At 43.0% G+C, this 20560-nt stretch overlaps 1 protein-coding gene and 1 pseudogene across 9 annotated transcripts in view; one reads left to right on the top strand and one right to left on the bottom strand.

Annotated features, from left to right (window-relative positions):
• The window catches only part of LOC103789755 (zinc finger protein 559), a 53466-nt gene that overhangs the window by 23421 nt on the left and 9485 nt on the right, over positions 1 to 20560 (top strand). For 2 of the 9 annotated variants that reach the window (XM_078360506.1, XM_078360507.1), the window contains exons 6-7: positions 12028 to 12104; positions 12375 to 13631. The exons of 3 other annotated variants lie outside the window; for them this stretch is intronic. In XM_078360506.1, the coding sequence (XP_078216632.1) occupies positions 12028 to 12075 (48 nt within the window). In that variant the 3' untranslated portion in view covers positions 12076 to 12104; positions 12375 to 13631. Of the gene's footprint in view, positions 1 to 12027; positions 12105 to 12374; positions 13632 to 20560 lie in introns of those variants that run through there. 4 more of the 9 variants (XM_078360504.1, XM_078360505.1, XR_013531043.1 and 1 more) reach the window with 2 other exon arrangements.
• On the bottom strand, positions 1517 to 2476 carry LOC100406078 (UBX domain-containing protein 2A-like; annotated as a pseudogene).

Consider the following 20560-nt stretch of genomic DNA (forward strand, 5'->3'; position numbering starts at 1 on the left):
AAATCTTTATATGGCCCAAAGATTGGATCAAAGTTTTGGGTTTTTTTTTTTTCTTTGTACCTAATTTGTTTAAAGGACAGCATCATTTGTGTTTGTATTTTTCAGTGTTTGGGTCTTTCTAGGCATTTTTTTCTCTGACATTATTGTAATTGGTATTTTAAAATTTTCAGTTTCTCTGCTAGTTCACTAGTATAAAAGAATACAGTTTTCATACATATGTTAATCTTGTATGCTGCAACCTTCTTGTTAAACCTATTCTGGAAGTTTTTATTAACATACTAAGCTATACAATTTTATTCTTTTTTTTTTTTTTTTTTTTGAGAAGAAACCTCGCTCTGTAACCCAGGCTGGAGTGCAGTGGCGTGATCTTGGCTCACCGAAACCTCCACCTCCTGGGTTCAAGCCATTCTGCTGCCTCAGCCTCCCAAGTAGCTGGGATTACAGGCATGTGGCACCATGCCCAGCTTCAGCCTGTTGGTCAGGCTGGTCTCAAACTTCTGACCCTGTGATCTGCCTGCCTTGGACTCCCAAAAAGCAGGGATTACAGATGTGAGCCACCACGCCCCGCCTCTTTTTTTGTATTTTTAAAATTAAAAAGAGATGGAGATCTGCTGTGTTGACCAGCTTGAACTCCTGAAATCCTGGCCTCAAGGCATCCTCCCATCTTGACATCCCAAAGTGTTGGGATTACACGCATGAGCCACCACACCTGGCCACAATTTTACTCTTAAATGAAAATATATCTTTGATATTGTTGCCAGATTAATATTTGTTATTGTTTGTTTTTTGAGACTCAGTTTTGCTCTTGTTGCCAGTGCTGGAGTGCAATGGCACAATCTCGGCTCACTGCAACGGCACAATCTCGGCTCACTGCAACCTCCAACTCCCAGTTTAAAGTGATTCTCCTGTCTCAGTCTCCTGAGTACCTGGAAATACAGGTGCCCACCTCCATGCCCAGCTAATTTTTTTCATTTTTAGTAGAGGTGGAATTTTGCCATGTTGGCCAGGGTAGTCTCAAATTCCTGACCTCTGGTGATCCACCCACCTCAGCCTCCTGGTGCTGGGATTACAGGTGTGAACTACGAACACCCAGCTGCCAAATTAATGTTCGATTATTTGTTGCCATTACAGAGTGATAACCAAGGACACTTTGAGGTTTAGGCATAGCTGTGGTAAAAACAGGTCTCTCAGCTTTGCATCTAAGTTGCAAAATAATTACACTGATGCTTTTAACCTGCCATGTATAATTTTTCAGTGTATTCGCCATTTAAGAACTCTGAGACAGCTAACATTTAAATAAATAGCTGCTGTTTGGGATGATTGAGTGAATATCATGAACATATTTGCTAGCTGATACCATATTAAGATTCTAAATACACCTATTTAATGTATCTTGATAATTAGCATCTGAAATAAGTATATTTTTTCTGGGTAGTCTTGGAAAAAGTGCACTGAATAGAGTTTCCAGTCATGTTTCTTTTCTAACTTCTGCTTACTAAACATCTTGTCAAGAGAGAGTTCAGTAGCACCTGAACCAAAAGTCCAGTGAATCTGACTTCTCTAGTTCCCAATTTTGTTTTGCACATTCACTTACAACCGTCATTTTTCTGCAAATTTTCTCCTTAGTCTACCAAAAATCAATGCTGTGAAAGTTTTTGAAAAGATGCAGCAGGCTTTTGGAGTCTTTGAATGATAGCAGCATTCTGTAAATCTGCTTTCAGTGTGAGTGTCTCATCCAACAATCTGAGGACAGTAAAAGCTGTTGCCAGGGAAAGGGGAGGACTTTGAGATCCTTGGTGTTTTTCTTTTTTTTTTTAAAATTAATTATTTAAGACAGGGTTTCACCATGTTGGCCAGGCTGGTCTTGAACTCCTGACCTCAGGTGATCTGCCTGCCTCGGCCTCCCAAAGTGCTGAGATTACAGGCGTGAGCCACCATGCCCAGCCTGTCCTTGGTGTTTTTCAGTGAAGTCTTTGATATGGCTTACCCTTCCTGATTGGTGAGCCTGTCCTGAAAAGAGCTGGAGGACAGGCTTCATAGCATATTTTATTTTTCTTGTCTTAAACTTTAACATCCACCTCTTCTTTATCAAAAATTCCCTGTAATTCTAGGGTAATTCCCCCTTTTTGATGGAGTTCAAAAATTGCTAACTTGCCCCGTTTGAATAACTTCTGAAATCATCATGACAGTGAATCCATTTTCCCATAATTTTTATGTTTATATCTACCTGTTTCTTCTGTTCAGTGTGAGACAAGCATTTGGAACCAACCTTCTGAGCTTCATAAAAAAGGCTGTTAACAAGATATTCACACTTTGTTGATTATCACCAAGAGGTTGTCAGGTCCTGTTTCACAAACCCAGTCTTCTTTTATACTTTGGAGATTATCTACATATTTCATTCCCTTTTGCCTTATTTCAAGCAAAGCCTCCCAGCCTCAGCCACTCAGCTCAGGGCCACCAGCACCGTTTGGCTGTGAACTCCATTTGGCGGGAGCCCTTCAGACCCAGGCCCAGAACACCTCAGGTACCCTGGCTACACTACTGAGATCCTGCTGGCCTCAGTCTCCACCAGGTGCCAAACATGTACCCACGCCTGCTCTTTTTTATTATTATTTTTTGTGAGACTGAGTTTCCCTCGAGTGCAGTGGCGTGATCTTGGCTCTCTGCAACCTCTTCCTCTCGGGTTCAAGCGATTCTTATGCCTCAACCTCCAGAGTAACTGGGACTGCACGTGTGCACCACCATGCCCAGCTAAATTTTTGATGGTTTTAGTAGAGCCAGGTTTGGCCATGGTGCCCAGGCTGGTCTGGAACTCCTGGGGTCAAGCAGTCCACCCACCTCAGCCTCCCAAAGTGGTGGGATTATAGGTGTGAACCACCAAACCCAGCCTCTGGCAGCTTTTTAGTAGATTCTGTCAGATTTTCTACTGGGACAATTCTGTTGTCTGCACATAAAATTTTTTACTTCTTCCTTTCCAATCTGTATGTGTTTTGTCTTTTTCTTTTCTTATTGCATTAACTAGAACCTGCAGTGTATTGTTAAATAGAAGTTGAGAGGCCAGACATTCTTGTCTTGTCTCTGGTCTTGGGAATAAATCATTGAATCTTTCACCACTTAGTGACTGTCTTTTCTTACTATCTTTTTTTTGATACACCTATTGGATGGGAAATAGTATTCGTTGTTGTTTATTTATATTTCCCTGGTGGCTAAAGATTTTTTTATTCTATATATTTATATATACATTTTTTATTTCTGGGCTTAGCTCACCTGAAAACATACTGATGATCTTTTCATCAGTTTGTTGACTCTGTGTCTACTTTTTTGTTTTTGTTTTTTTGAGTCTGTCACCAAGGCTAGAGCACAGTGGTGCAATCTCAGCTCACTGCAACCTCCACCTCCCTGGTTCAAGTGATTCTCCTGCCTCAGCCTCCCAAGTAGCTGGGATTACAGGCATGTGCCACCACGCCCAGCTAATTTTCTATTTTTTTTTTTTAGTAGAGATGGGGTTTTGCCATGTTGGCCAGGCTGGTCTTGAACTCCTGACCTCAGGTGATCCACCCACCTCGGCCTTCCAAAGTGCTGGGATTACAGGTGTGAGCCCCCGTGCCCAACCATGTCTATAATTGGGAAAATGTCTGTTGAGATCCTTTGCCATTTTTAAATTGAGTTCTTTTTATTATTGAGTTTCAAGAGCTCTCTATAAATTCTAGCTACAAATACCATATCAAATAAATGGCCTACAAGTATTTTGTGTTGTCTTTTTATCTTTTTTGTTAGTTATTTTTTCCCATGCATTTATTCTCTGATGTCTTTTTATCATCTTGATGGGATCTTTTCGGGTACAAAAATTTTACATTATTTTTCTTATGCTTTTGGTGTCAATTCTAAGAAACCATTGCCTAACCCAAGGTCTTGAAGTTTTTTATATTTTCTTCGAGGATTTTTTTTTTTTTTTTTTTTTTTTTGAGACAGAGTTTCGCTCTTGTTACCCAGGCTGGAGTGCAATGGCAGGATCTCGGCTCACCGCAACCTCTGCCTCCTGGGTTCAAGCAATTCTCCTGCCTCAGCCTCCCGAGTAGCTGGGACTACAGGCGCGTGCCACCATGCCCAGCTAATTTTTGTATTTTTAGTAGAGATGGGGTTTCACCTCATTGACCAGGATGGTCTCAATCTCTTTTTCTTTTTTTTTTTTTTTTTTTTGGGAGGAAGGCAGGAAGGGAGGGAAGGAGGATGGTAGGGAGGAAGGAAGGGATGAAGGAAGAAGGAAGGGAAGAAGGGGGGAGGGAGGGAGGGAGGGAAGGGAAGGAAGGAAATCAAACAATGAGAGAGACGTTGCTGACCTGGATGTAGAGGTTTACAAGTTGAATTCTTTTTTTTGAGAGAAGGAAAGAAAAAAATAAATAAATAAAAATAAGGGAGAGGAAGAAAGAGGGAGAGTAAACGGAAATATTGCTTTATTCTGAAAAAAATTGGGTATTAATAATGGCCAATCAGTGTTTCATTTAAACTTGTGAGTAGGTGTGATGTGGTATTGACAAGAATGTATATTTTGTGTATTTGAAGTGGAGAGCTCTATAAATATTTATTAAAGTTTACTTGTTCCAGATCTGAGTTCAAGTCCTTGATATCCTTATTAATTTTCTGTCTCATTGAGTCTAAGTCTCTATGTATCTGGGTGTTAGGATCGTTAGCTCTTCTTGTTGCATTGATCCTTTTACCGCTGTATCTTTGTTGCTTTAAAATCTATTTTATCAGCTACGAGATTTGCAACTCCTGCTTTTTATTTATTTATTATTTATTTTTGCTCTCCATTTGGTTGGTAAATCTTTCTCCATCCCTTTGTTTTGAGTCTTTATGTATCCTTGCATGTGAAACAGGTCTGGATGTAACATGCCGTTGGGTTTTGGCTGTGTCTTTTGATTGGGGGATTTAGTCGATTTAAATTTAGGGTTACTGCCATTTGATGTTAACTGGCTGTTTTATCCATTCGTTGGTGTAAATTCTTTATGTTGGTGCTCTTTACTTTTTGGTGTATTTTTAGAGAGGCTAATACTGGTTGTTTCTTTCTGTGTGTAATGCTTCTTTCAGAAGCTCTTGTAAAGCAGGCCTGGTGGTAATAAAATCTCTGAGTTCTTGCTTGTTCATAAAAGATTTTATTTTTCCTTCAGTTGTGAAGCTTAGTTTGGCTGGATATGAAATTCTGGGCTGAAGGTTCTGTTCTTTGAGGATGTTGAATATCGGCCCCCACTCTCTTCTGGCCTGTAGAGTTTCTGCCGAGAGATCTGCTGTAAGTCTGATAGGCTTGCCTTTGTGCGTTATCCGACCTTTCTCTCTGGCTGCCCTTAGTATCCTCTCCTTCGTTTCAACCCTGGTGAATCTAACGATTATGTGCCTTGGGGTTGCTCTTCTTGAGGAATATCTTTGTGGTGTTTTCTGTATTACCTGGGGTTGAATGTTGACCTGCTTTGCTAGTTTAGGAAAATTTTCCTGAATAATATCCTGAAGGGTATTTTCCAGCTTGGATTCATTCTCTCCATGGCATTCAGGTACACCTATCAAACGTAAATTTGGTCTTTTCACATAGTCCCACATTTCTTGGAGACTTTGCTCATTCCTTTTTATCCTTTTTTCTCTAATCTTTTCTTCGCATTTTATTTCATTAAGTTGGACTTTGACCTCTGATATCCCTTCTTCTGCTTGAACAATTCGAGTGTTTAAACCTGTGCATACTTCTCGGAGTTCCTGTATTGTATTCTTCAGTTCCATTAATTCACTCATACTCCTCTCTAAGTTGTCTATTCTCAATAGGATTTCATCAAACCTTTTTTCAAAGTTCCTAGTTTCTTTACGTTGGGCTACAACGTGTTCTTTTAACTCACCGAAGTTTGTTATTAACCATTCCTTGAAGAGTGATTCTGTCATCAGGATGCGCTCGTTCTCCATCAAGCCTTGTTCCATTGTTGATGTGGAACTGTGATCATCTTTAGAGGGAGAGGCGTTCTGACTTTGAGTATTCTCAGCTTTTTTACGCTGGTTTCTTCCCGTCATTGTAAATTTATCCTCCTGTCGTCTTTGAATTTACCAACTTTCAGATTAGGTCTCTTGAGTGGACGTCCAGGTTGTTAGTTCCCAGGGCCAGAGCAGCGGCGTTAAAACTGATGGTGCTTTTCTGCCCAGGATTCTCCTGTCGGGCTTCCTTCTTGTGTCCGTAGTAGGGTAGTAGGCGACTCTGCCTTCCCGGGGCTCCAAACCTCGGTCAGAAGGGGAACCGGTCCCGTTTACTCTGCGCCGAGCGCTTCCGCGCCGAGGTGCCATCGCAGCCGCTGCGCCGGGCTCTGGTGTCCTGCTGGGGGCCCGTGTGGGTCCTCCGAACCTGTTTACTCTGCTCTGAGAGCTGTGGCTCCGAGGTGCCGGAGGAACCGCTGCGCCGGCCACGAGAGTCGCCCTGGCCACCCGTGTGTTTCCTCCACTGGGGGATCTTCTGCTCCGTGAGCGACCAGAATTTGTCTGAAAGTTTGGCGTCCTCTAGTTCTCCGCGCCCTCCCTGAGAGCTGCAATCCCGGGATGTTAGCGATCGGCCATCTTGGATCGTTCTCCAAACTTTCTATAGTTATCTATTAATTCCTGTAACTTTTTGGAATATTCTACATAAACAAATCTATCCTCTGTATTAAGGCAATTTTACTTTCTGATATATGTGCCTTTTATTTCTTCATATTTTCTTTTTTTTTTTTTTTTTTTGAGACAGAGTTTCACTCTTGTTACCCAGGCTGGAGTGCAATGGCACAATCTCGGCTCACCGCAACTTCCCCCTCCTGGGTTCAGGCAATTCTCCTGCCTCAGTCTCCTGAGTAGCTGGGATTACAGGCATGTGCCACCATGCCCAGCTAATTTTTTTGTTTTTTTTTAGTAGAGACGGGGTTTCACCATGTTGACCAGGATGGTCTCGATCTCTTGACCTCGTGATCCACCTGCCTCGGCCTCCCAAAGTGCTGGGATTACAGGCTTGAGCCACCGCGCCCGGCCCCATATTTTCTTAATATACTGGCTAGGGCCTCCAGTACTGTTGAATAAGAGTGGTGAGAACATACATCCTTATCTTATTCCCAACCTTAGGCAGAAAGCATTCAATCTTCTACTATTAACTATGATGTTAGCTGTAGGTTCTTTTGAAGATGGCTTTATTAAATTAAGGAAGTTCCCTTCTACTTCTTGTTCACTGAGAGATTTTATTTATTTTTTTTTTTTGAGATGGTGTCTTGCTCTGTCACCCAGGCTGGAGTGCAGGGGCGCAATCTCAACTCACTACAACCTTCGCCTCTCAGGTTCAAACGATTCTCCTGCCTCAGTCTCCTGAGTAGCTGAGATTACAGGCATGTGTTACCATGCCTGGCTATTTGTATTTTTAGTAGAGACAGGGTTTCACCATATTGGTTAGGCTGGTCTCAAACTCCTGGCCTTGTGATCTGCCTGCCTCAGCCTCCCAAAGTGCTGAGATTACAGATGTGAGCCACTGTGCCCAGCCTTTTAATTTTTATTTTTTGGCATTTATGCATTTTGATTTTTTTCTTTTTTTTTTTTTTGAAACAGGGTCTCTGTTGCCTAGGCCGGAGTGCACTGATAAGATCATAACTCACTTCAGCCTCTAACTTTGGGCTCAGGTGATCTTCCCATCTCAGCCTCCCAAGTGGCTAGGACTGCAGGCACATGCCACCACGCCCAGCTATCTTTTTTTTTTTTTTTGCTGGGACTGCAGTAGTTCACTGAGAGATTTTATTATGAAAACCTTTTATCACAGAACCGTTTCTTAGAACCTCAGAGACCTTTAGTTTGATGTTTTATAGTCTTACGAATAGATACTCTATCTAGAATTTTAAGGTGCCTCTTCATTAACTAAAAGAACATCTCAGTATCCCATCTGGGCATTGTTCCCCTGCATTCCCACAGACAGGGGCCCGAGACAGAGAAGGGCCTAAGAGATTTTAGCCATGGCTTTGGTCTAATTACACAAACCCTGTAAAATTAAAGGAGATAAAAAGGTTTTTTATTCCACTAGCAAAAGCAAGGCCAACTTTGTCCAAACAAAATGGAAAGAAGTAGTACAAAATGAAAAGAGACCTTTGAGCCCCCAAACTGCAGATTGAAAACAGATGAAATAGGCCTGCAAAGCTACACAGTTGAAAATGTCTACTTTTTATGGGAAAGCAACTATGATTCAGTAGAGAACTTCATAAGAATCACTCCTGTGGAGCTGCACTGGTGCTTAAGAAGCAGACATGTTCCTGCCTGAGTTGAAGAATTGCTACAGGTCATGGGCTGCTGTGGGACTCCATCTCTCCACCCATATCTTGTTATAGGAATGTCTATTTTCAACATCCCATTCCTGTCCCGAACTCTGCATTGGTTGTGTGGGGAACAGATAACTTGTCTTTTTATCTTACAAATCTTCACATCTAGAGGAGCAGGAATATATTCAAGAAACCAAACCCAAGGACTCTTTTCTGATTTGTATTTGTTTTTATTGTTTAATTTTATTTATTTTTTGAGGCAGAGTCTCTGTTACCCAGGCTAGAAACCAGTGACACGGTGATCTTGGCTTACTACAACCTCTGACTCCCAGGCTCGAGCGATCCTCCTCCTTGGCCTCCTGAGTAGCTGAGACTACAGGCCTATGCCACCACACCCAGCGATTTTTTTTTTTTTTTTTTTTTTTTTTGTAGAGACAGGGTTTCACCATTTTGCCCAGGCTGGTCTCAAACTCCTGGGCTCAAGCTGTCCTCCTGCCTTGGCCTCCCAAAGTGCTGGGATTACAGGCATGAGCCACTGTGCCTGGCCACTTTCTAAAAAATTTTTTGAGACAGGGTCTTGTTTCCTCACCCAGCCTGAAGTGCTGTGATGCAAACATCGCTCACTGCAGCCTTGAATTCCTGGGCTCAAGTGATCCTTCTGCCTCAGCCTCCTGAGTAGCTGAGACTACTGGCACATGCCACCACACCCAGCATGTGTTTTCTGGGGGGAGGTAGGGAGGAGTCTTTTTTTGCTGTTCTTGCCCAGGCTGGAGTGTAGTGGCACAGTCATAGCTCACTACAGCCTTAACCTCCTGGCCCCAGATGATCCTCCATTTTTATTTTGAGACACTTTTACACTCCAAAAATTGCACACCCCAAAAAGCTTCTGCCAATGGGCATTATATCTGTGAATATTTAACATATTAAAAATTAAGGCAGGCTGGGTGAGGTGGCTCTTGCCTGTAATCCCAGCACTTTGGGAGGCTGAGGTGAGTGGATCGACTGAAGTCAAGAGTTCAAGACAGCCTGGCCAACGTGGCGAAACCCCCTCTCTACTAAAAATACAAAAAAATTAGCTGGCATGGTGTTGTGTGCCTGTAATCCCAGCTACTCAGGAGGCTGAGGCAAGATAATCACTTGAACCCAGGAGGCCGAGGTTTCAGTAAGCCAAGATGGCGCCATTGCACTCCAGTCTCCAGCCTTGGTGACAGAGCGGGACTCTTTGAAAAAAAAAAAAAAGAAAAATTTTAGCAAAAATTTAAAATATTTTAGTAAAATAAAACCTTTAAAAAAGTAACTTTTCTGGCTGGGCGCAGTGGCTCATGCCTGTAATCCCAGCACTTTGGGAGGCCAAGGTGGGTGGATCACCTGAGGTCAGGAGTTCGAGACCAGCCTGGCCAACATGGTGAAACCCCGTCTCTACAAAAAATGCAAAAAATTCGTGGTGCCGGTCGTCTGTAATCCCAGCTACTTGGAAGACTGAGGCAGGAGATTCACTTGAACCAGGGAGGTGAAAGTTGGAGTGAGCTGAGATTCGCCACTGCACTCCAGCCTGGGTGACAGAGTAAGACTCTGTCTCAAAAAAAAAAAGAAGTAACTTTTCCACAAAGCAATAAAATAATGTGGAAAAGTGGCATATTGCATGCTTTTGCAAATCTTTTTAATGTCTTAAGAGCTTAGTAGATGACAGCTGAATTCTCGTACCTGTTTTTACATGTTTTGCCATTAGTTGTTTTGATTAAAGTATATGTAGAAAATTTGGCTTTGCTGAGATAATATCGTTGGAAAGAGAGAAGCATTTTCAGATAATTTTGGATTTTCTTTGATAATACACCAAAACTCAAGAAATGGTAGTTTCTTGAAGATTAGTTGCAGTGTGGAATATGAAATCCTATCAAGGAATTTTTTCTGTTACCTTACAATCTATTTGTTTGTCTTGCACTTTTTTTTCTTTTATTGAGATGGAGTTTTGGCCTCCTAGGTTCAAGCAGTTCTCCAGCCTCTGCCTCCCAAGTAGCTGGAATTACAAGCACCCGCCACCATGCCTGGCAAATTTTTGTATTTTTAGTAGAGACAGGGTTTCACCATGTTGGCCAGGTTGCTCTCAAACTTGTGCCCTTCTGCTCATGCCTGTAATCCCAGCACTTTGAGAGGCCAAGGTGGGTAGATCAACTGCCAAGGTGGATAGATGATCCACCCACGTTGGCCTCTCAAAGGGCTGGGATTACAGGCGCGAGCCAATGCGCCCAGCCTGTGTCTTGCACTTTGGTGGCTATTTTATCCATGCATGATTTTATACCCTTCTTACATTACTTAGAAAACAGGGCTGGCAGACTGGCAGCCTGTAATGCCTGTAATATCAGCACTTTGGGAAGCCAAGGTGGGAGAATCCCTTGAGCCCAGGAGTTCAAAAGCAGCCTGGGCAACATAGTGATACCTATGTTTCCATTTCTAAAATAAAAGGAAATAGTAATTTACTTCATTATTCAGATCTTCCAAATGTTGACCCATTTTATAGTACTGTGTGTAAAACAAATCTTCGTGAACATGACCATTGATCCTGTCAGAAAAGTTTTTAAGCATTAAGATACTTCCAAGGTAACGGATCTAAGCTTTCCAACTTTTTCTGTTCCCTTGAGAACATTTTTATCTATCCTGAGTGTGTGGCAGTGAGGTATTCAGTGACCATGCAGTTCGGTACCACTGTGTTAATTTCTTTGTTTTGTTTTGTTTTGAGATGGAGTTTCGCTTTTGTTATCCAGGCTGGAGTGCAATGGCGTGATCTCAGCTCACCACAACCTCCACCTCCTGGGTTCAGGCATTTCTCCTGCCTCAGCCTCCTGAGTAGCTGGGATTACCGGCACGTGCCACCATGCCCAGCTAATTTTTTGTATTTTTAGTGGAGATGGGGTTTCACCATGTTGACCAGGATGGTCTCGATCTCTTGACCTCGTGATCTACCTGCCTCAGCCTGGGATTACAGGCGTGAGCTACCGCGCCCGGCTTTTTTTTTTGAGAGACAGTTTTGCTCTTTTTTTGCCCAGGATGGAGTGCAATGGCATGATCTCAGCTCAGTGCAACCTTTACCTCCTGAGTTTAAGCACTTCTCCTGCCTCAGCTTTCCAGGTAGGTGAGATTACAGGCGCACGCCACCGCTCCTGGCTAATTTTGTATTTTTTGTTTGTTTTTATGGAGATGGGGTTTCATCGTGTTGGTCAGGCTGGTCTCGAACTCTTGACCTAGTGATCCACCTGCCTTGGCCTCCCAAAGTGCTGGGATTACAGGCGTGAGCCACTGCACTCCGCCAATTTTTTTTCTTTTTCTTCTATTTTGTATTTTTAGTAGAGATGGGGTTTCACCATGTTGGCCAGGCTGTTCTCAAACCCCTGACCTCAGGTGATCTGCCCGCCTCGGCCTCCCAAAGTGCTGGGATTATAGGTATGAGCCACTGCACCTGGCCCGCTCCCTTAGTTTTTGCTGAGGCACCAGCACTTTTGCCCACTATTGCATTTGTGTCATCAGTGTGAACGTGGGTATGGTGAAGAGGTCAGGTATGTATTCCTGCTGTTATAACCACAGTTTCAATCTCACAGACCCCCTGAAAGTGTTTTGGGTTCCTCACGAGTTACCAACCCTACAAACCACTATTCTGTATCTCTAAATTGCAGGTGGTTTTTTTACACAGCAGTAATAATCAGAACCAGACTCATACATCTTTTTTCTTCTTTTTGATTATTAGTTTCTTCAGTGGACTAGACGGCTGACTGGGAAGATTCCAGGATCCTAACTGGCTTCAGAGTTGAAAAGCCTCTAGAGGTACTGTTTGTTCACATAGAGCCTAGGGGTTGAGGGCTCAGACTCGGGAGCCCAGCTTCTGGAACGTGGGCCCTTCCCCTTCCCCTTTCCTAAGTCTCATTCTCCATTTGTTAAATGACATCATTAATAAGGCAAATGATTTTTTGCTAAATGCCAGTGGAACCTTCCTAATAATCATAACTGACCTCACAGTTATTTTGCTCTTAATGAATACCAGGAAATGCCCAAAGAGCTTTCCCTAGGTTGACTCTCATTTCATCTTCATTACAGCTATCTGAGGGAGCACCATTGTTACTGTCTTATGTGACCTATGTGCCATGAAATATCCACCACCATCTCTGATGGATTCCAGCCTACCTTGTTTCACTTGGTCTGTTCCATCCAGAGTTAACAGAGGAATGCTAGTTACTGACTCCGGGCTTTCTGGCCTCATCCAGAATTAACAGTAGCCAATTTGCATTCTTCTGGGTTCTATATTGTTGGCCAGATATTCAGAATTATTGTGTGTCTCTGGGCAGAGAACTCACAGTTCAAAAATACCTTTTTTTTTCCTTTGTTATAGGGTCTTGCTCTGTCACCCGGGCTGGAGTGCAGTAGCATGATCATAGCTCACCACAGCCTCCACCTCCTGGGCTCAAGCAATCCCCCCACCTTAGCCTCCCAGGAGCTGAGACTACAGGCACAAATCACCATGCCCAAATAATTTTTTTCAATCTCCTATTTCTTTCCTCTCTCGTTTTGGAAGTTAGTCAGCAAGCTGCATCTGTCTAATTGGACATGTATGTCACGTACAGTCCTGTTAGAATCAAGTATTTCAGAGTATAAGCATGATAGTAATAAAGCTCACAGTATTGTCATTAAACCACTTACTCTACAGATTCCATCATGAACCCAAAATCCCCCCCGCTGCTGACCCTGGAGGCCTATTAAGTCTACGTCAAATGGTATCAACAGTTAGACCGATCCTTTTTTCCCCAGTACTTTGCCTCCGAATACCCAATCTTCAAATTCAGAACCAAACTCAGGAAAATATAAATAAGGGCTCTTATTTTTTTGCCACTGTTTTGGCACCTGAAGATAATACAGCTTATTTAATTTCAGGTTTTCACAGTTATATTCAGGTATACCTTGGAGGTTTATGTGTTTGCTTCCACAGACTATCATAGTAAAGCTAGTCACACAAATGTTTTGGTTTCCTAATGCATGTAAAAGTTATGTTGGTTGGATGAGGTGGCTCTCATTTGTAAACCTAGTGGTTTGAGAAGCTGAGGCAGGAGGATTGCTTGAGTCTAGGAGTTTGAGACCAGCCTGGGCAACATAGCAAGACCCCATCTCTACAAAAAAATTTTTTAAAATCAGCCAGGTGTGGTGGAGTAACTGTAGTTTTAGCTACCTAGGAGGCTGAGGCAGGTGGATTGCTTCATCCCTGGAGTTCAAGGCCAGCAGTAAGCTATGACTATGCCACTGCACTCCAGCCTGGGTAACAGAGTAATAATACTCTGTCTCAAAAAAAAAAAAAAAAAAAACCTGCTGGGCACGATGGCTCATGACTAATTCCAGCACTTTGGGATGCTGAGGCCAGTGGATCACTTCAGGTCAGGACTTCAAGAACCCAGCCTGGCCAACATGGTGAAGTGCTATCTCTACTAAAAATTAAAAAATTAGCCGGGTATTGTGGAGCACACCTGTAATCCCAGCTACTTGGGAAGCTGACACAGGAGAATTGCTTGAACCCAGGAGGCAGCAGCTGCAGTGAGTTGAGATTGTGCCACTTCGCTCCAGCCCAGGCAACAGAGCAAGACTACATCTTAAAAAAATGTTTATTAAGTGTGCAGTAGCATTATGTCTAAAAAACAAAGGATATACCTGAATTGTAAAATACTTCACTTAAAAATGCTGACAGGCCGGGCGCGGTGGCTCAAGCCTGTAATCCCAGCACTTTGGGAGGCCGAGGCGGGTGGATCACGAGGTCAACAGATCGAGACCATCCTGGTCAACATGGTGAAACCCTGTCTCTACTAAAAATACGAAAAATTAGCTGGGCACGGTGGCGTGTGCCTGTAATCCCAGCTACTCAGGAGGCTGAGGCAGGAGAATTGCCTGAATCCAGGAGGCGGAGGTTGCGGTGAGCTGAGATCGCGCCATTGCACACCAGCCTGGGTAACAAGAGCGAAACTCTGTCTCAAAAAAAAAAAAATGCTGACAGAGAAACAAAGTGAGTATGTATATTGGAAAAATGATGCCAGTGGACTTGCTTCAATGCAGGATTGCCACCAAACTTCAATCTGTAATAAAAATAAAACCCCACACATTATCTGCAAAGCATAATAAAATATGTCTATATGTTGATTTTCAGGAATTATAAGAAAATAAGAGTATTGCTGTCATCAGAAATAAGATGACAAAGTGTTTTGCCATGCTACTAAAAAAAAAACTTTAATTCCTTTGTCAACTGCAAGAATCTTAATATTTGACCAAAAAAAACCCACCTTGTCAAATATTACAATTCTTGCAGTTGACAAAGGAATGAAAAGTTAAAAGTACATGTGAGGCTGAGTGAGGTGGTTCATGCTTGTAATCCCAAGCACTTTGGGAGGTTGAGGCGGGTCAATCATCTGAGGTCAGGACTTCAAGGCAAACCTGACCAACCTGGCTAAACCCTATTCTACTAAAAATGCAAACATTAGCTGGGTATGGTGGTGAGCTCCTGTAATCCCAGCTACTCAGGAGACCGAGACATGACAGTAGCTTGAACTCCAGAGGTGGAGGTTACAGTGAGCCGATATCGCACCACTACACTCCAGCCTGGGCGACAGAGAGAGCCTCTTTCTCAGGGAAAAAAAGAAAAAAAAAAAAAAGTATATGTGAGTATTTAACAAGGCTATAGGTTTTGATTTTTAACCTTGAAAACCCATAGGTTTAGTCTCATTGGGAATTTATATTCAAATATGTTTCTGCTCTGGACTGTAAGTGGCACAATTTTGTCAGTTTTTGATATATAAATTGTGACAGTATCCTTTGTTTTCTTTTAAGGAAAATCCTAAAGTGTTCTCTTAAAAAATTCTGAAAATCTGACCAGTAATAATACAGGACTCACAAATGTAAACTCTTCGTATGGAGGAAAAGCTACTCATTGAAATTGGAAAGCCTGTTTTCAATTTGGGGTCTGCTTTTTTGTTTTTTGTTAATTGCTTTAAGAGATCCGGGATTTTAGACAAACACAAAGACATCATAAAGTGTTTTCAGATTTGCATCAACCTGGTGTGGTTTAGTACAAATAAATCCCTAACATGACACTTACAGATGCCTGTGAGGGTATGTTGGGGGTTTTTTTCTACACTGCCAACCTAAACCTGACTGTAGTCAGAGCCAGCCAACAGGGCCCTGCATAGGCAAGTGGTAAATGCACATGTAGTGCAGTAGTTTTAGGCCAGCCCCTTTCAGAGCCTCAGGCACTGCTTGCCACCTTGAAAGCATCCATGTGGGTCTCACGGCTTCTCTTTGACATAAAGTGATTGTTCCACCAATGTTTGCGTCCATGGGAGGTATGAACAGCAGCCCTTGTCCTGTGTGTGTGGGAGATTCTTGAAGGGTTCAGTGGGAATTGTCAGCAGCAGGGAGCAGAACAGGTTGTGGTGAGATGAGACATTCCACTGAGTTTCTGGGCCTGTTAGTCCCTGGACTTTCCTTCTCTATCCACCCTCCCTCTCCAGAAAAAAAATAACTTAAAAATGGAATCAGTGTAATCAGCGAAGTAGCTGTACTCCAGAGAACAAGCAGCCTGCCCTTGCATCCGCATGCGTGCAGCCTGGGCGTTTTCTCTAGGAAAAATAAGAAGTTCTACCTCATCCCTGAATACAGGCGGAGCCCAAGACCAGCATTAACAAAGGCTGTGTGTTTGCCCTGGAGCTCAGGAAGGCTAATGGGCCTCAGACCCCTGCACTTTGTCCGCAGAACAAAGCCCAGAGTCCTTGCCAATGAAAGTGTAAATATCCTCACACTTCACCTAGTACTTCTTTTTTAGGCTGCAATCATTATGTGGTAAAGAAAATAACCTAACTTCTTAAAATCTTTGCTATTTTTGGATGTAGAATGAAATTTTTGTTTTAAACACAGGGCCTTAATGTCTAAATCTAATGTTAGTAATTAATCCCTAGTGCTTTAAGCGTCTTCCATTTATAGGCAGTTGTTTATGCTGGTGTCTGTGAGGAGGGATTGAGATTTCCTTTAATCAGGATTCTGAGTTCTGAGTGGCTCTATGGAATAACTTTAACGATTCTCTGGCCAGTCGTGGTGGCTGATGCCTGTAATCCTAGCACTTTGGGAGGCTGAGACAGGCGGATTGCTTGAGGTCAGGAGTTCGAGACCAGTCTGGCCAACATGGTGAAACGCTGTCTCTACTAAAACTACAAAAATAAACTGGGCATGGTGGCGAGCACCTGTAATCCCAGCAACTTGGGAGGCTGAGGCAGGAGAATGACTTGAACCTGGGAGGCAGAGATTGCTCCAGCCCAGATGATGAGCAAAACTCAGTCTCAAAATAATAATAATTTTTAAAATAATGATTCATTCTCTTAACCATTCTTAAATCCTTCTGTCTAGGTAGGAGCTTTATTCACGGGAGTGTCTGGAAAAGGGACAAAGAGAGGCTTTTTTAAGTCTGAATTTTGGAATGTCTGAATACAGTAGTAACAGCTCCAGAGCCATTTAAAATCCATCTTTTCCTCTACCACCAGATTGAGATTTTCAGTTTTAATTCCAGGGTTCCGATTGTGCAGATTTGAATCAAACCCTCTTGGTCCTAAACAGGATCTCCTTTCTTGGCGGATAATTTCAAGTGTTGACAGAGACCCTCAGTTTCTGTTTAAATTCTTGGACTTAATGTTTCTGTTTAAATTCTTGGACTTAATTGTTTAAACTGGAGACTGGACCAAAGTATCCCTGTCCTAGGGGGTCTTCCTTTGGTCAGGAAGAGGGGAGGGGGAAATTGGACCCCTTCCCCCACCCCCTGCGCAGTCCCGTTTTCCTCTGGGGATGCTTGCTTTTTCCCTTGGGGAAGACCTTACGGAATAAAATACCTGGTTGGGCTCAAGTTCCTGCAGACTCTCTTACTTAGCTTTGAGACCACAGCAAGTTATTTACTTGTCTTGTGCCTTTATTTTCTCTAACTCAGTGAATAAAGAGTCGCAGCTTTCACCCTAAGGGAGCAGGACTGCCTGACACTCCTTGCCCTGAAGGACCGCCCAGCCCCGCCCCGCCCCGTCCTGTCCTGAAGTCCTCGGGCGAATGTGCCAAAGGCTAGAGTTCCGGAGCCCGCCCCTCATAGCCGGTGAGCGGAAGTAGAAGTGCGCGTCCTGGCCGCACTGTCTCCCGGAGCTGCCGTGCAAGAAAGTCTTTTGCGTTGGTTGCTGTCCTAGCGTGTCACACCCAGGTGCGCCCGGCTAGAAGGGGTCCAGGGCGCAGTGCTCCAGACCTCGCCTGCCGCTTCCCGCCCGAGCCTCTGGCTGACGCAGCGTTTCTTACCAGAGCACCAGGCTGCGGCTCCTCCCGGCACTGCCCATCTCGTGGCGGCCAATCCAGGCGCTGGTCCCCGGGAGGATGCGAGTGGGTTCATGTGGTCAGGGCGCGTCGGCGGGGCGTTTCTCCACCTTCTGTACCCTCCCCTCTTTAAACGTGTTCCCCAGTTGAGACTTTTTGTTATGTCGAACTGAGCACAGAAAGTCAACACCAGAACAAAAGTATGCCAAATTGCAGGGTTTATTGCCGGCGACCACGGAGGACTCACGTCTCTCCAACCCGTGGCCCCGTAAAAGAGGGTGACAAGACCTTTTATACCCGTAAAATCACCTTGGGGGTGAGGGGAGAGGCTGGGGTGAGGGGCTTCAGACATTCCGAGGGCCAGCGGATTCAAATCACCTTCTGGGCGGAGAGGAGGATGAGGGGGTTCCCGACATTTCGAGGGCCAGGGGACTATTTGACATTGATTGTTATTTAAGGGGTTCACAGATGCTGAGATTAACATTCGTTTACACATTGTCTGGGTAGGGGTGGGATCCATAGATTTTTATTTACTTGGCGCCAGGATGGAATTATCTGGGGGTGCTTACTCTGGTAAACAAAGGCCAGCAATTCTGGCAGTTACAGATAAGAGAAGGGATGCAGCTTTACCTCCATTTGCATCCTGCAAATGATCTAGCAATTTACAGAAGCCAAGGTTAGCAGTCATTGTGAGAATGGAAACAGCTTTGTTCTTTATAAAATGGCATTGTACAGGTTCTAACTCTAGGCCAGCTATATCACATTTTTTCTTCAAGAAAAATGAACCCCTTAAATAACAATCAATGTCAAATAGTCCCCTCGCCCTCGTGTGCCTCACTTTCACTGTCACAAGGCCTATCTTGGGATGTGCAGTATCGATTCGCGGTCACCCCCTCTTTTTTTTCCTGTTATGTGGGTTGCACCCTAGTGCCTGATAGGCATTTGAGTTGTTCTCATCTGAGTGGGCTTGTGCGTGTTCATTCGTGTTTGTTGACTTAGGTCTTCAATGTCTGTTTTTAGAAGTCAAATTGTTGGGTCAAAGGACAGATGAATGTGATTCCTAGATAATGGCCAGATCCCCGCCATGGGACTTGTGCTTTTTTGAGCCTTCAGGGTGTGTGTTTTGTATGCAGCAAGCTACAGATCTTAGTTTTCAGTTTACCTGTAGTTTCTTCTGGTTGTTTACATATTGACATCATCTAGGAATAAGTTTATTCTTCCTTTATAATCCTATTATGATCCCCCTCCTGACCCGCAAATTTACTGCCCTGCCTATGACCTCCAGAACATTAGAAGGAGCAATCCTTGCTGCCTTCCAGATCTCAGAATGAAAGCTTTCAGCTTGTCACTATTTACATTTGTTGTATGTTTTTGATAGATTAAGGACATTCCCTTCTATATCAGCTTTATTGACATAATGTATTTCATCGCATTTAAAGTGTATAAATCAGTGGTTTTTAGTGTATTCAGAGTTGTGCAACCATCACTACAATCTAACTCCAGAACATTTTCATTGCCCCAAAGGGAACCCCATACTCATCAGCAGTTACTGCCCCATTCCACTCCATTTCCTGACAACCACTAAGAGACTTTGTGTTTGTGGGTATGCCTATTCTGGACATTTCGTATAAGTAGAATCATGAAATGGGAATCACGAACCATATTAGTCTTTTGCGACTGACTGCGTTCAGTTAGCATAATGATTTCAAGGTTAATTTGTAGCACGCATTGCTACTTCATTCCTTTTTTGAGACAGGGTCTTGCTCTGTCACCCAGGCTGGTGTGCAGTGGTGCCCTCAGCCTCCCAACTAGGTAGAACCACAGGTGTGGGCCACAAAGCCCGCCTAATTTTTTTAACTTTTGGTAGAGATGGGGTCTCATTTTGTTACCAGGCTGGTCTTAACTCCTGGGTTCATGCGATCCACTACCACCTCCCAAAGTGCTGAGGATTACAGGCATGAGCCACTGTGCCTGGCCCTTCATTCTTTTCTATTGTCAAATGAAATTCCATTGTATGGATATGCCACATTTTCATTTATCCTCTCATCAGTCGATGGACTTTCGAGTTGTTTCTGCTTTTTGGCTATTATGAATAATGTTGCTATATTTCTCTTGGGTATGTACCTAGGAGTGGAATGGCTTATTAGATGAACTTTTATGTTTGATCTTCTGGTAAAATGCTAGGCTGTTTTCCAAAGTGGAGTACGACTTCACTCCCCTCAACAACAACAACAACAACAGAAATACGAGAATTTCTCCACATCCTCACCAACACTTGTCTTTAATTACATTCATTTTAGGGTGTCAGGTGGTATCTTATTGTGGTTTTGATTTGCTTTTAGCTGGTGTCTAATGATGCTCAGCATCTTTTCATGTACAGTTGACCTTTTATCTTCTTTAGATCATTTGCCCATCTTTGAATTGTGTTTTAAAAATTCAGCCTGAGTTTTTAGGCTGAAAAAAATTTATTTTGAAATCATTATGTGATGTTGGTTTTATCACTTTGAGTTAATCATACTATTTTTCTTTTGCTCTAATGAAGCAAATTATATTAATTGATTTCCTGATAGTGACCATCTCTTGCATGCCTCTGGTAAACCTTACTCAATTCTGTTGTACTATCCTATTTATTGATATTTTTTGTTTGGACTTGTTTTCCTTATAATATCTGAATCTGTGTATGTTGAAGTTTGCCTGTAATTTTGTTTACTTACAATGGTCGCCGTGTCATGTTTGATTTCAGTATGCCAATCGCAAAGAATATTCTTCTTTAATATTCCTATCACTGTAACCCCTTTGATAAGTCAAACGGTTTTGTGAAATTAGTTTAAAAGTGACCGTGTTTTTTTTTTCCCTTGTAACATTGTATACTGCTGTAATAATCAAAACACAAACGACATTTTGAATCATACATAATT

This window comes from Callithrix jacchus, chromosome 22 (assembly GCF_049354715.1).
Source record: "Callithrix jacchus isolate 240 chromosome 22, calJac240_pri, whole genome shotgun sequence".
NCBI lineage: Eukaryota > Metazoa > Chordata > Mammalia > Primates > Cebidae > Callithrix > Callithrix jacchus.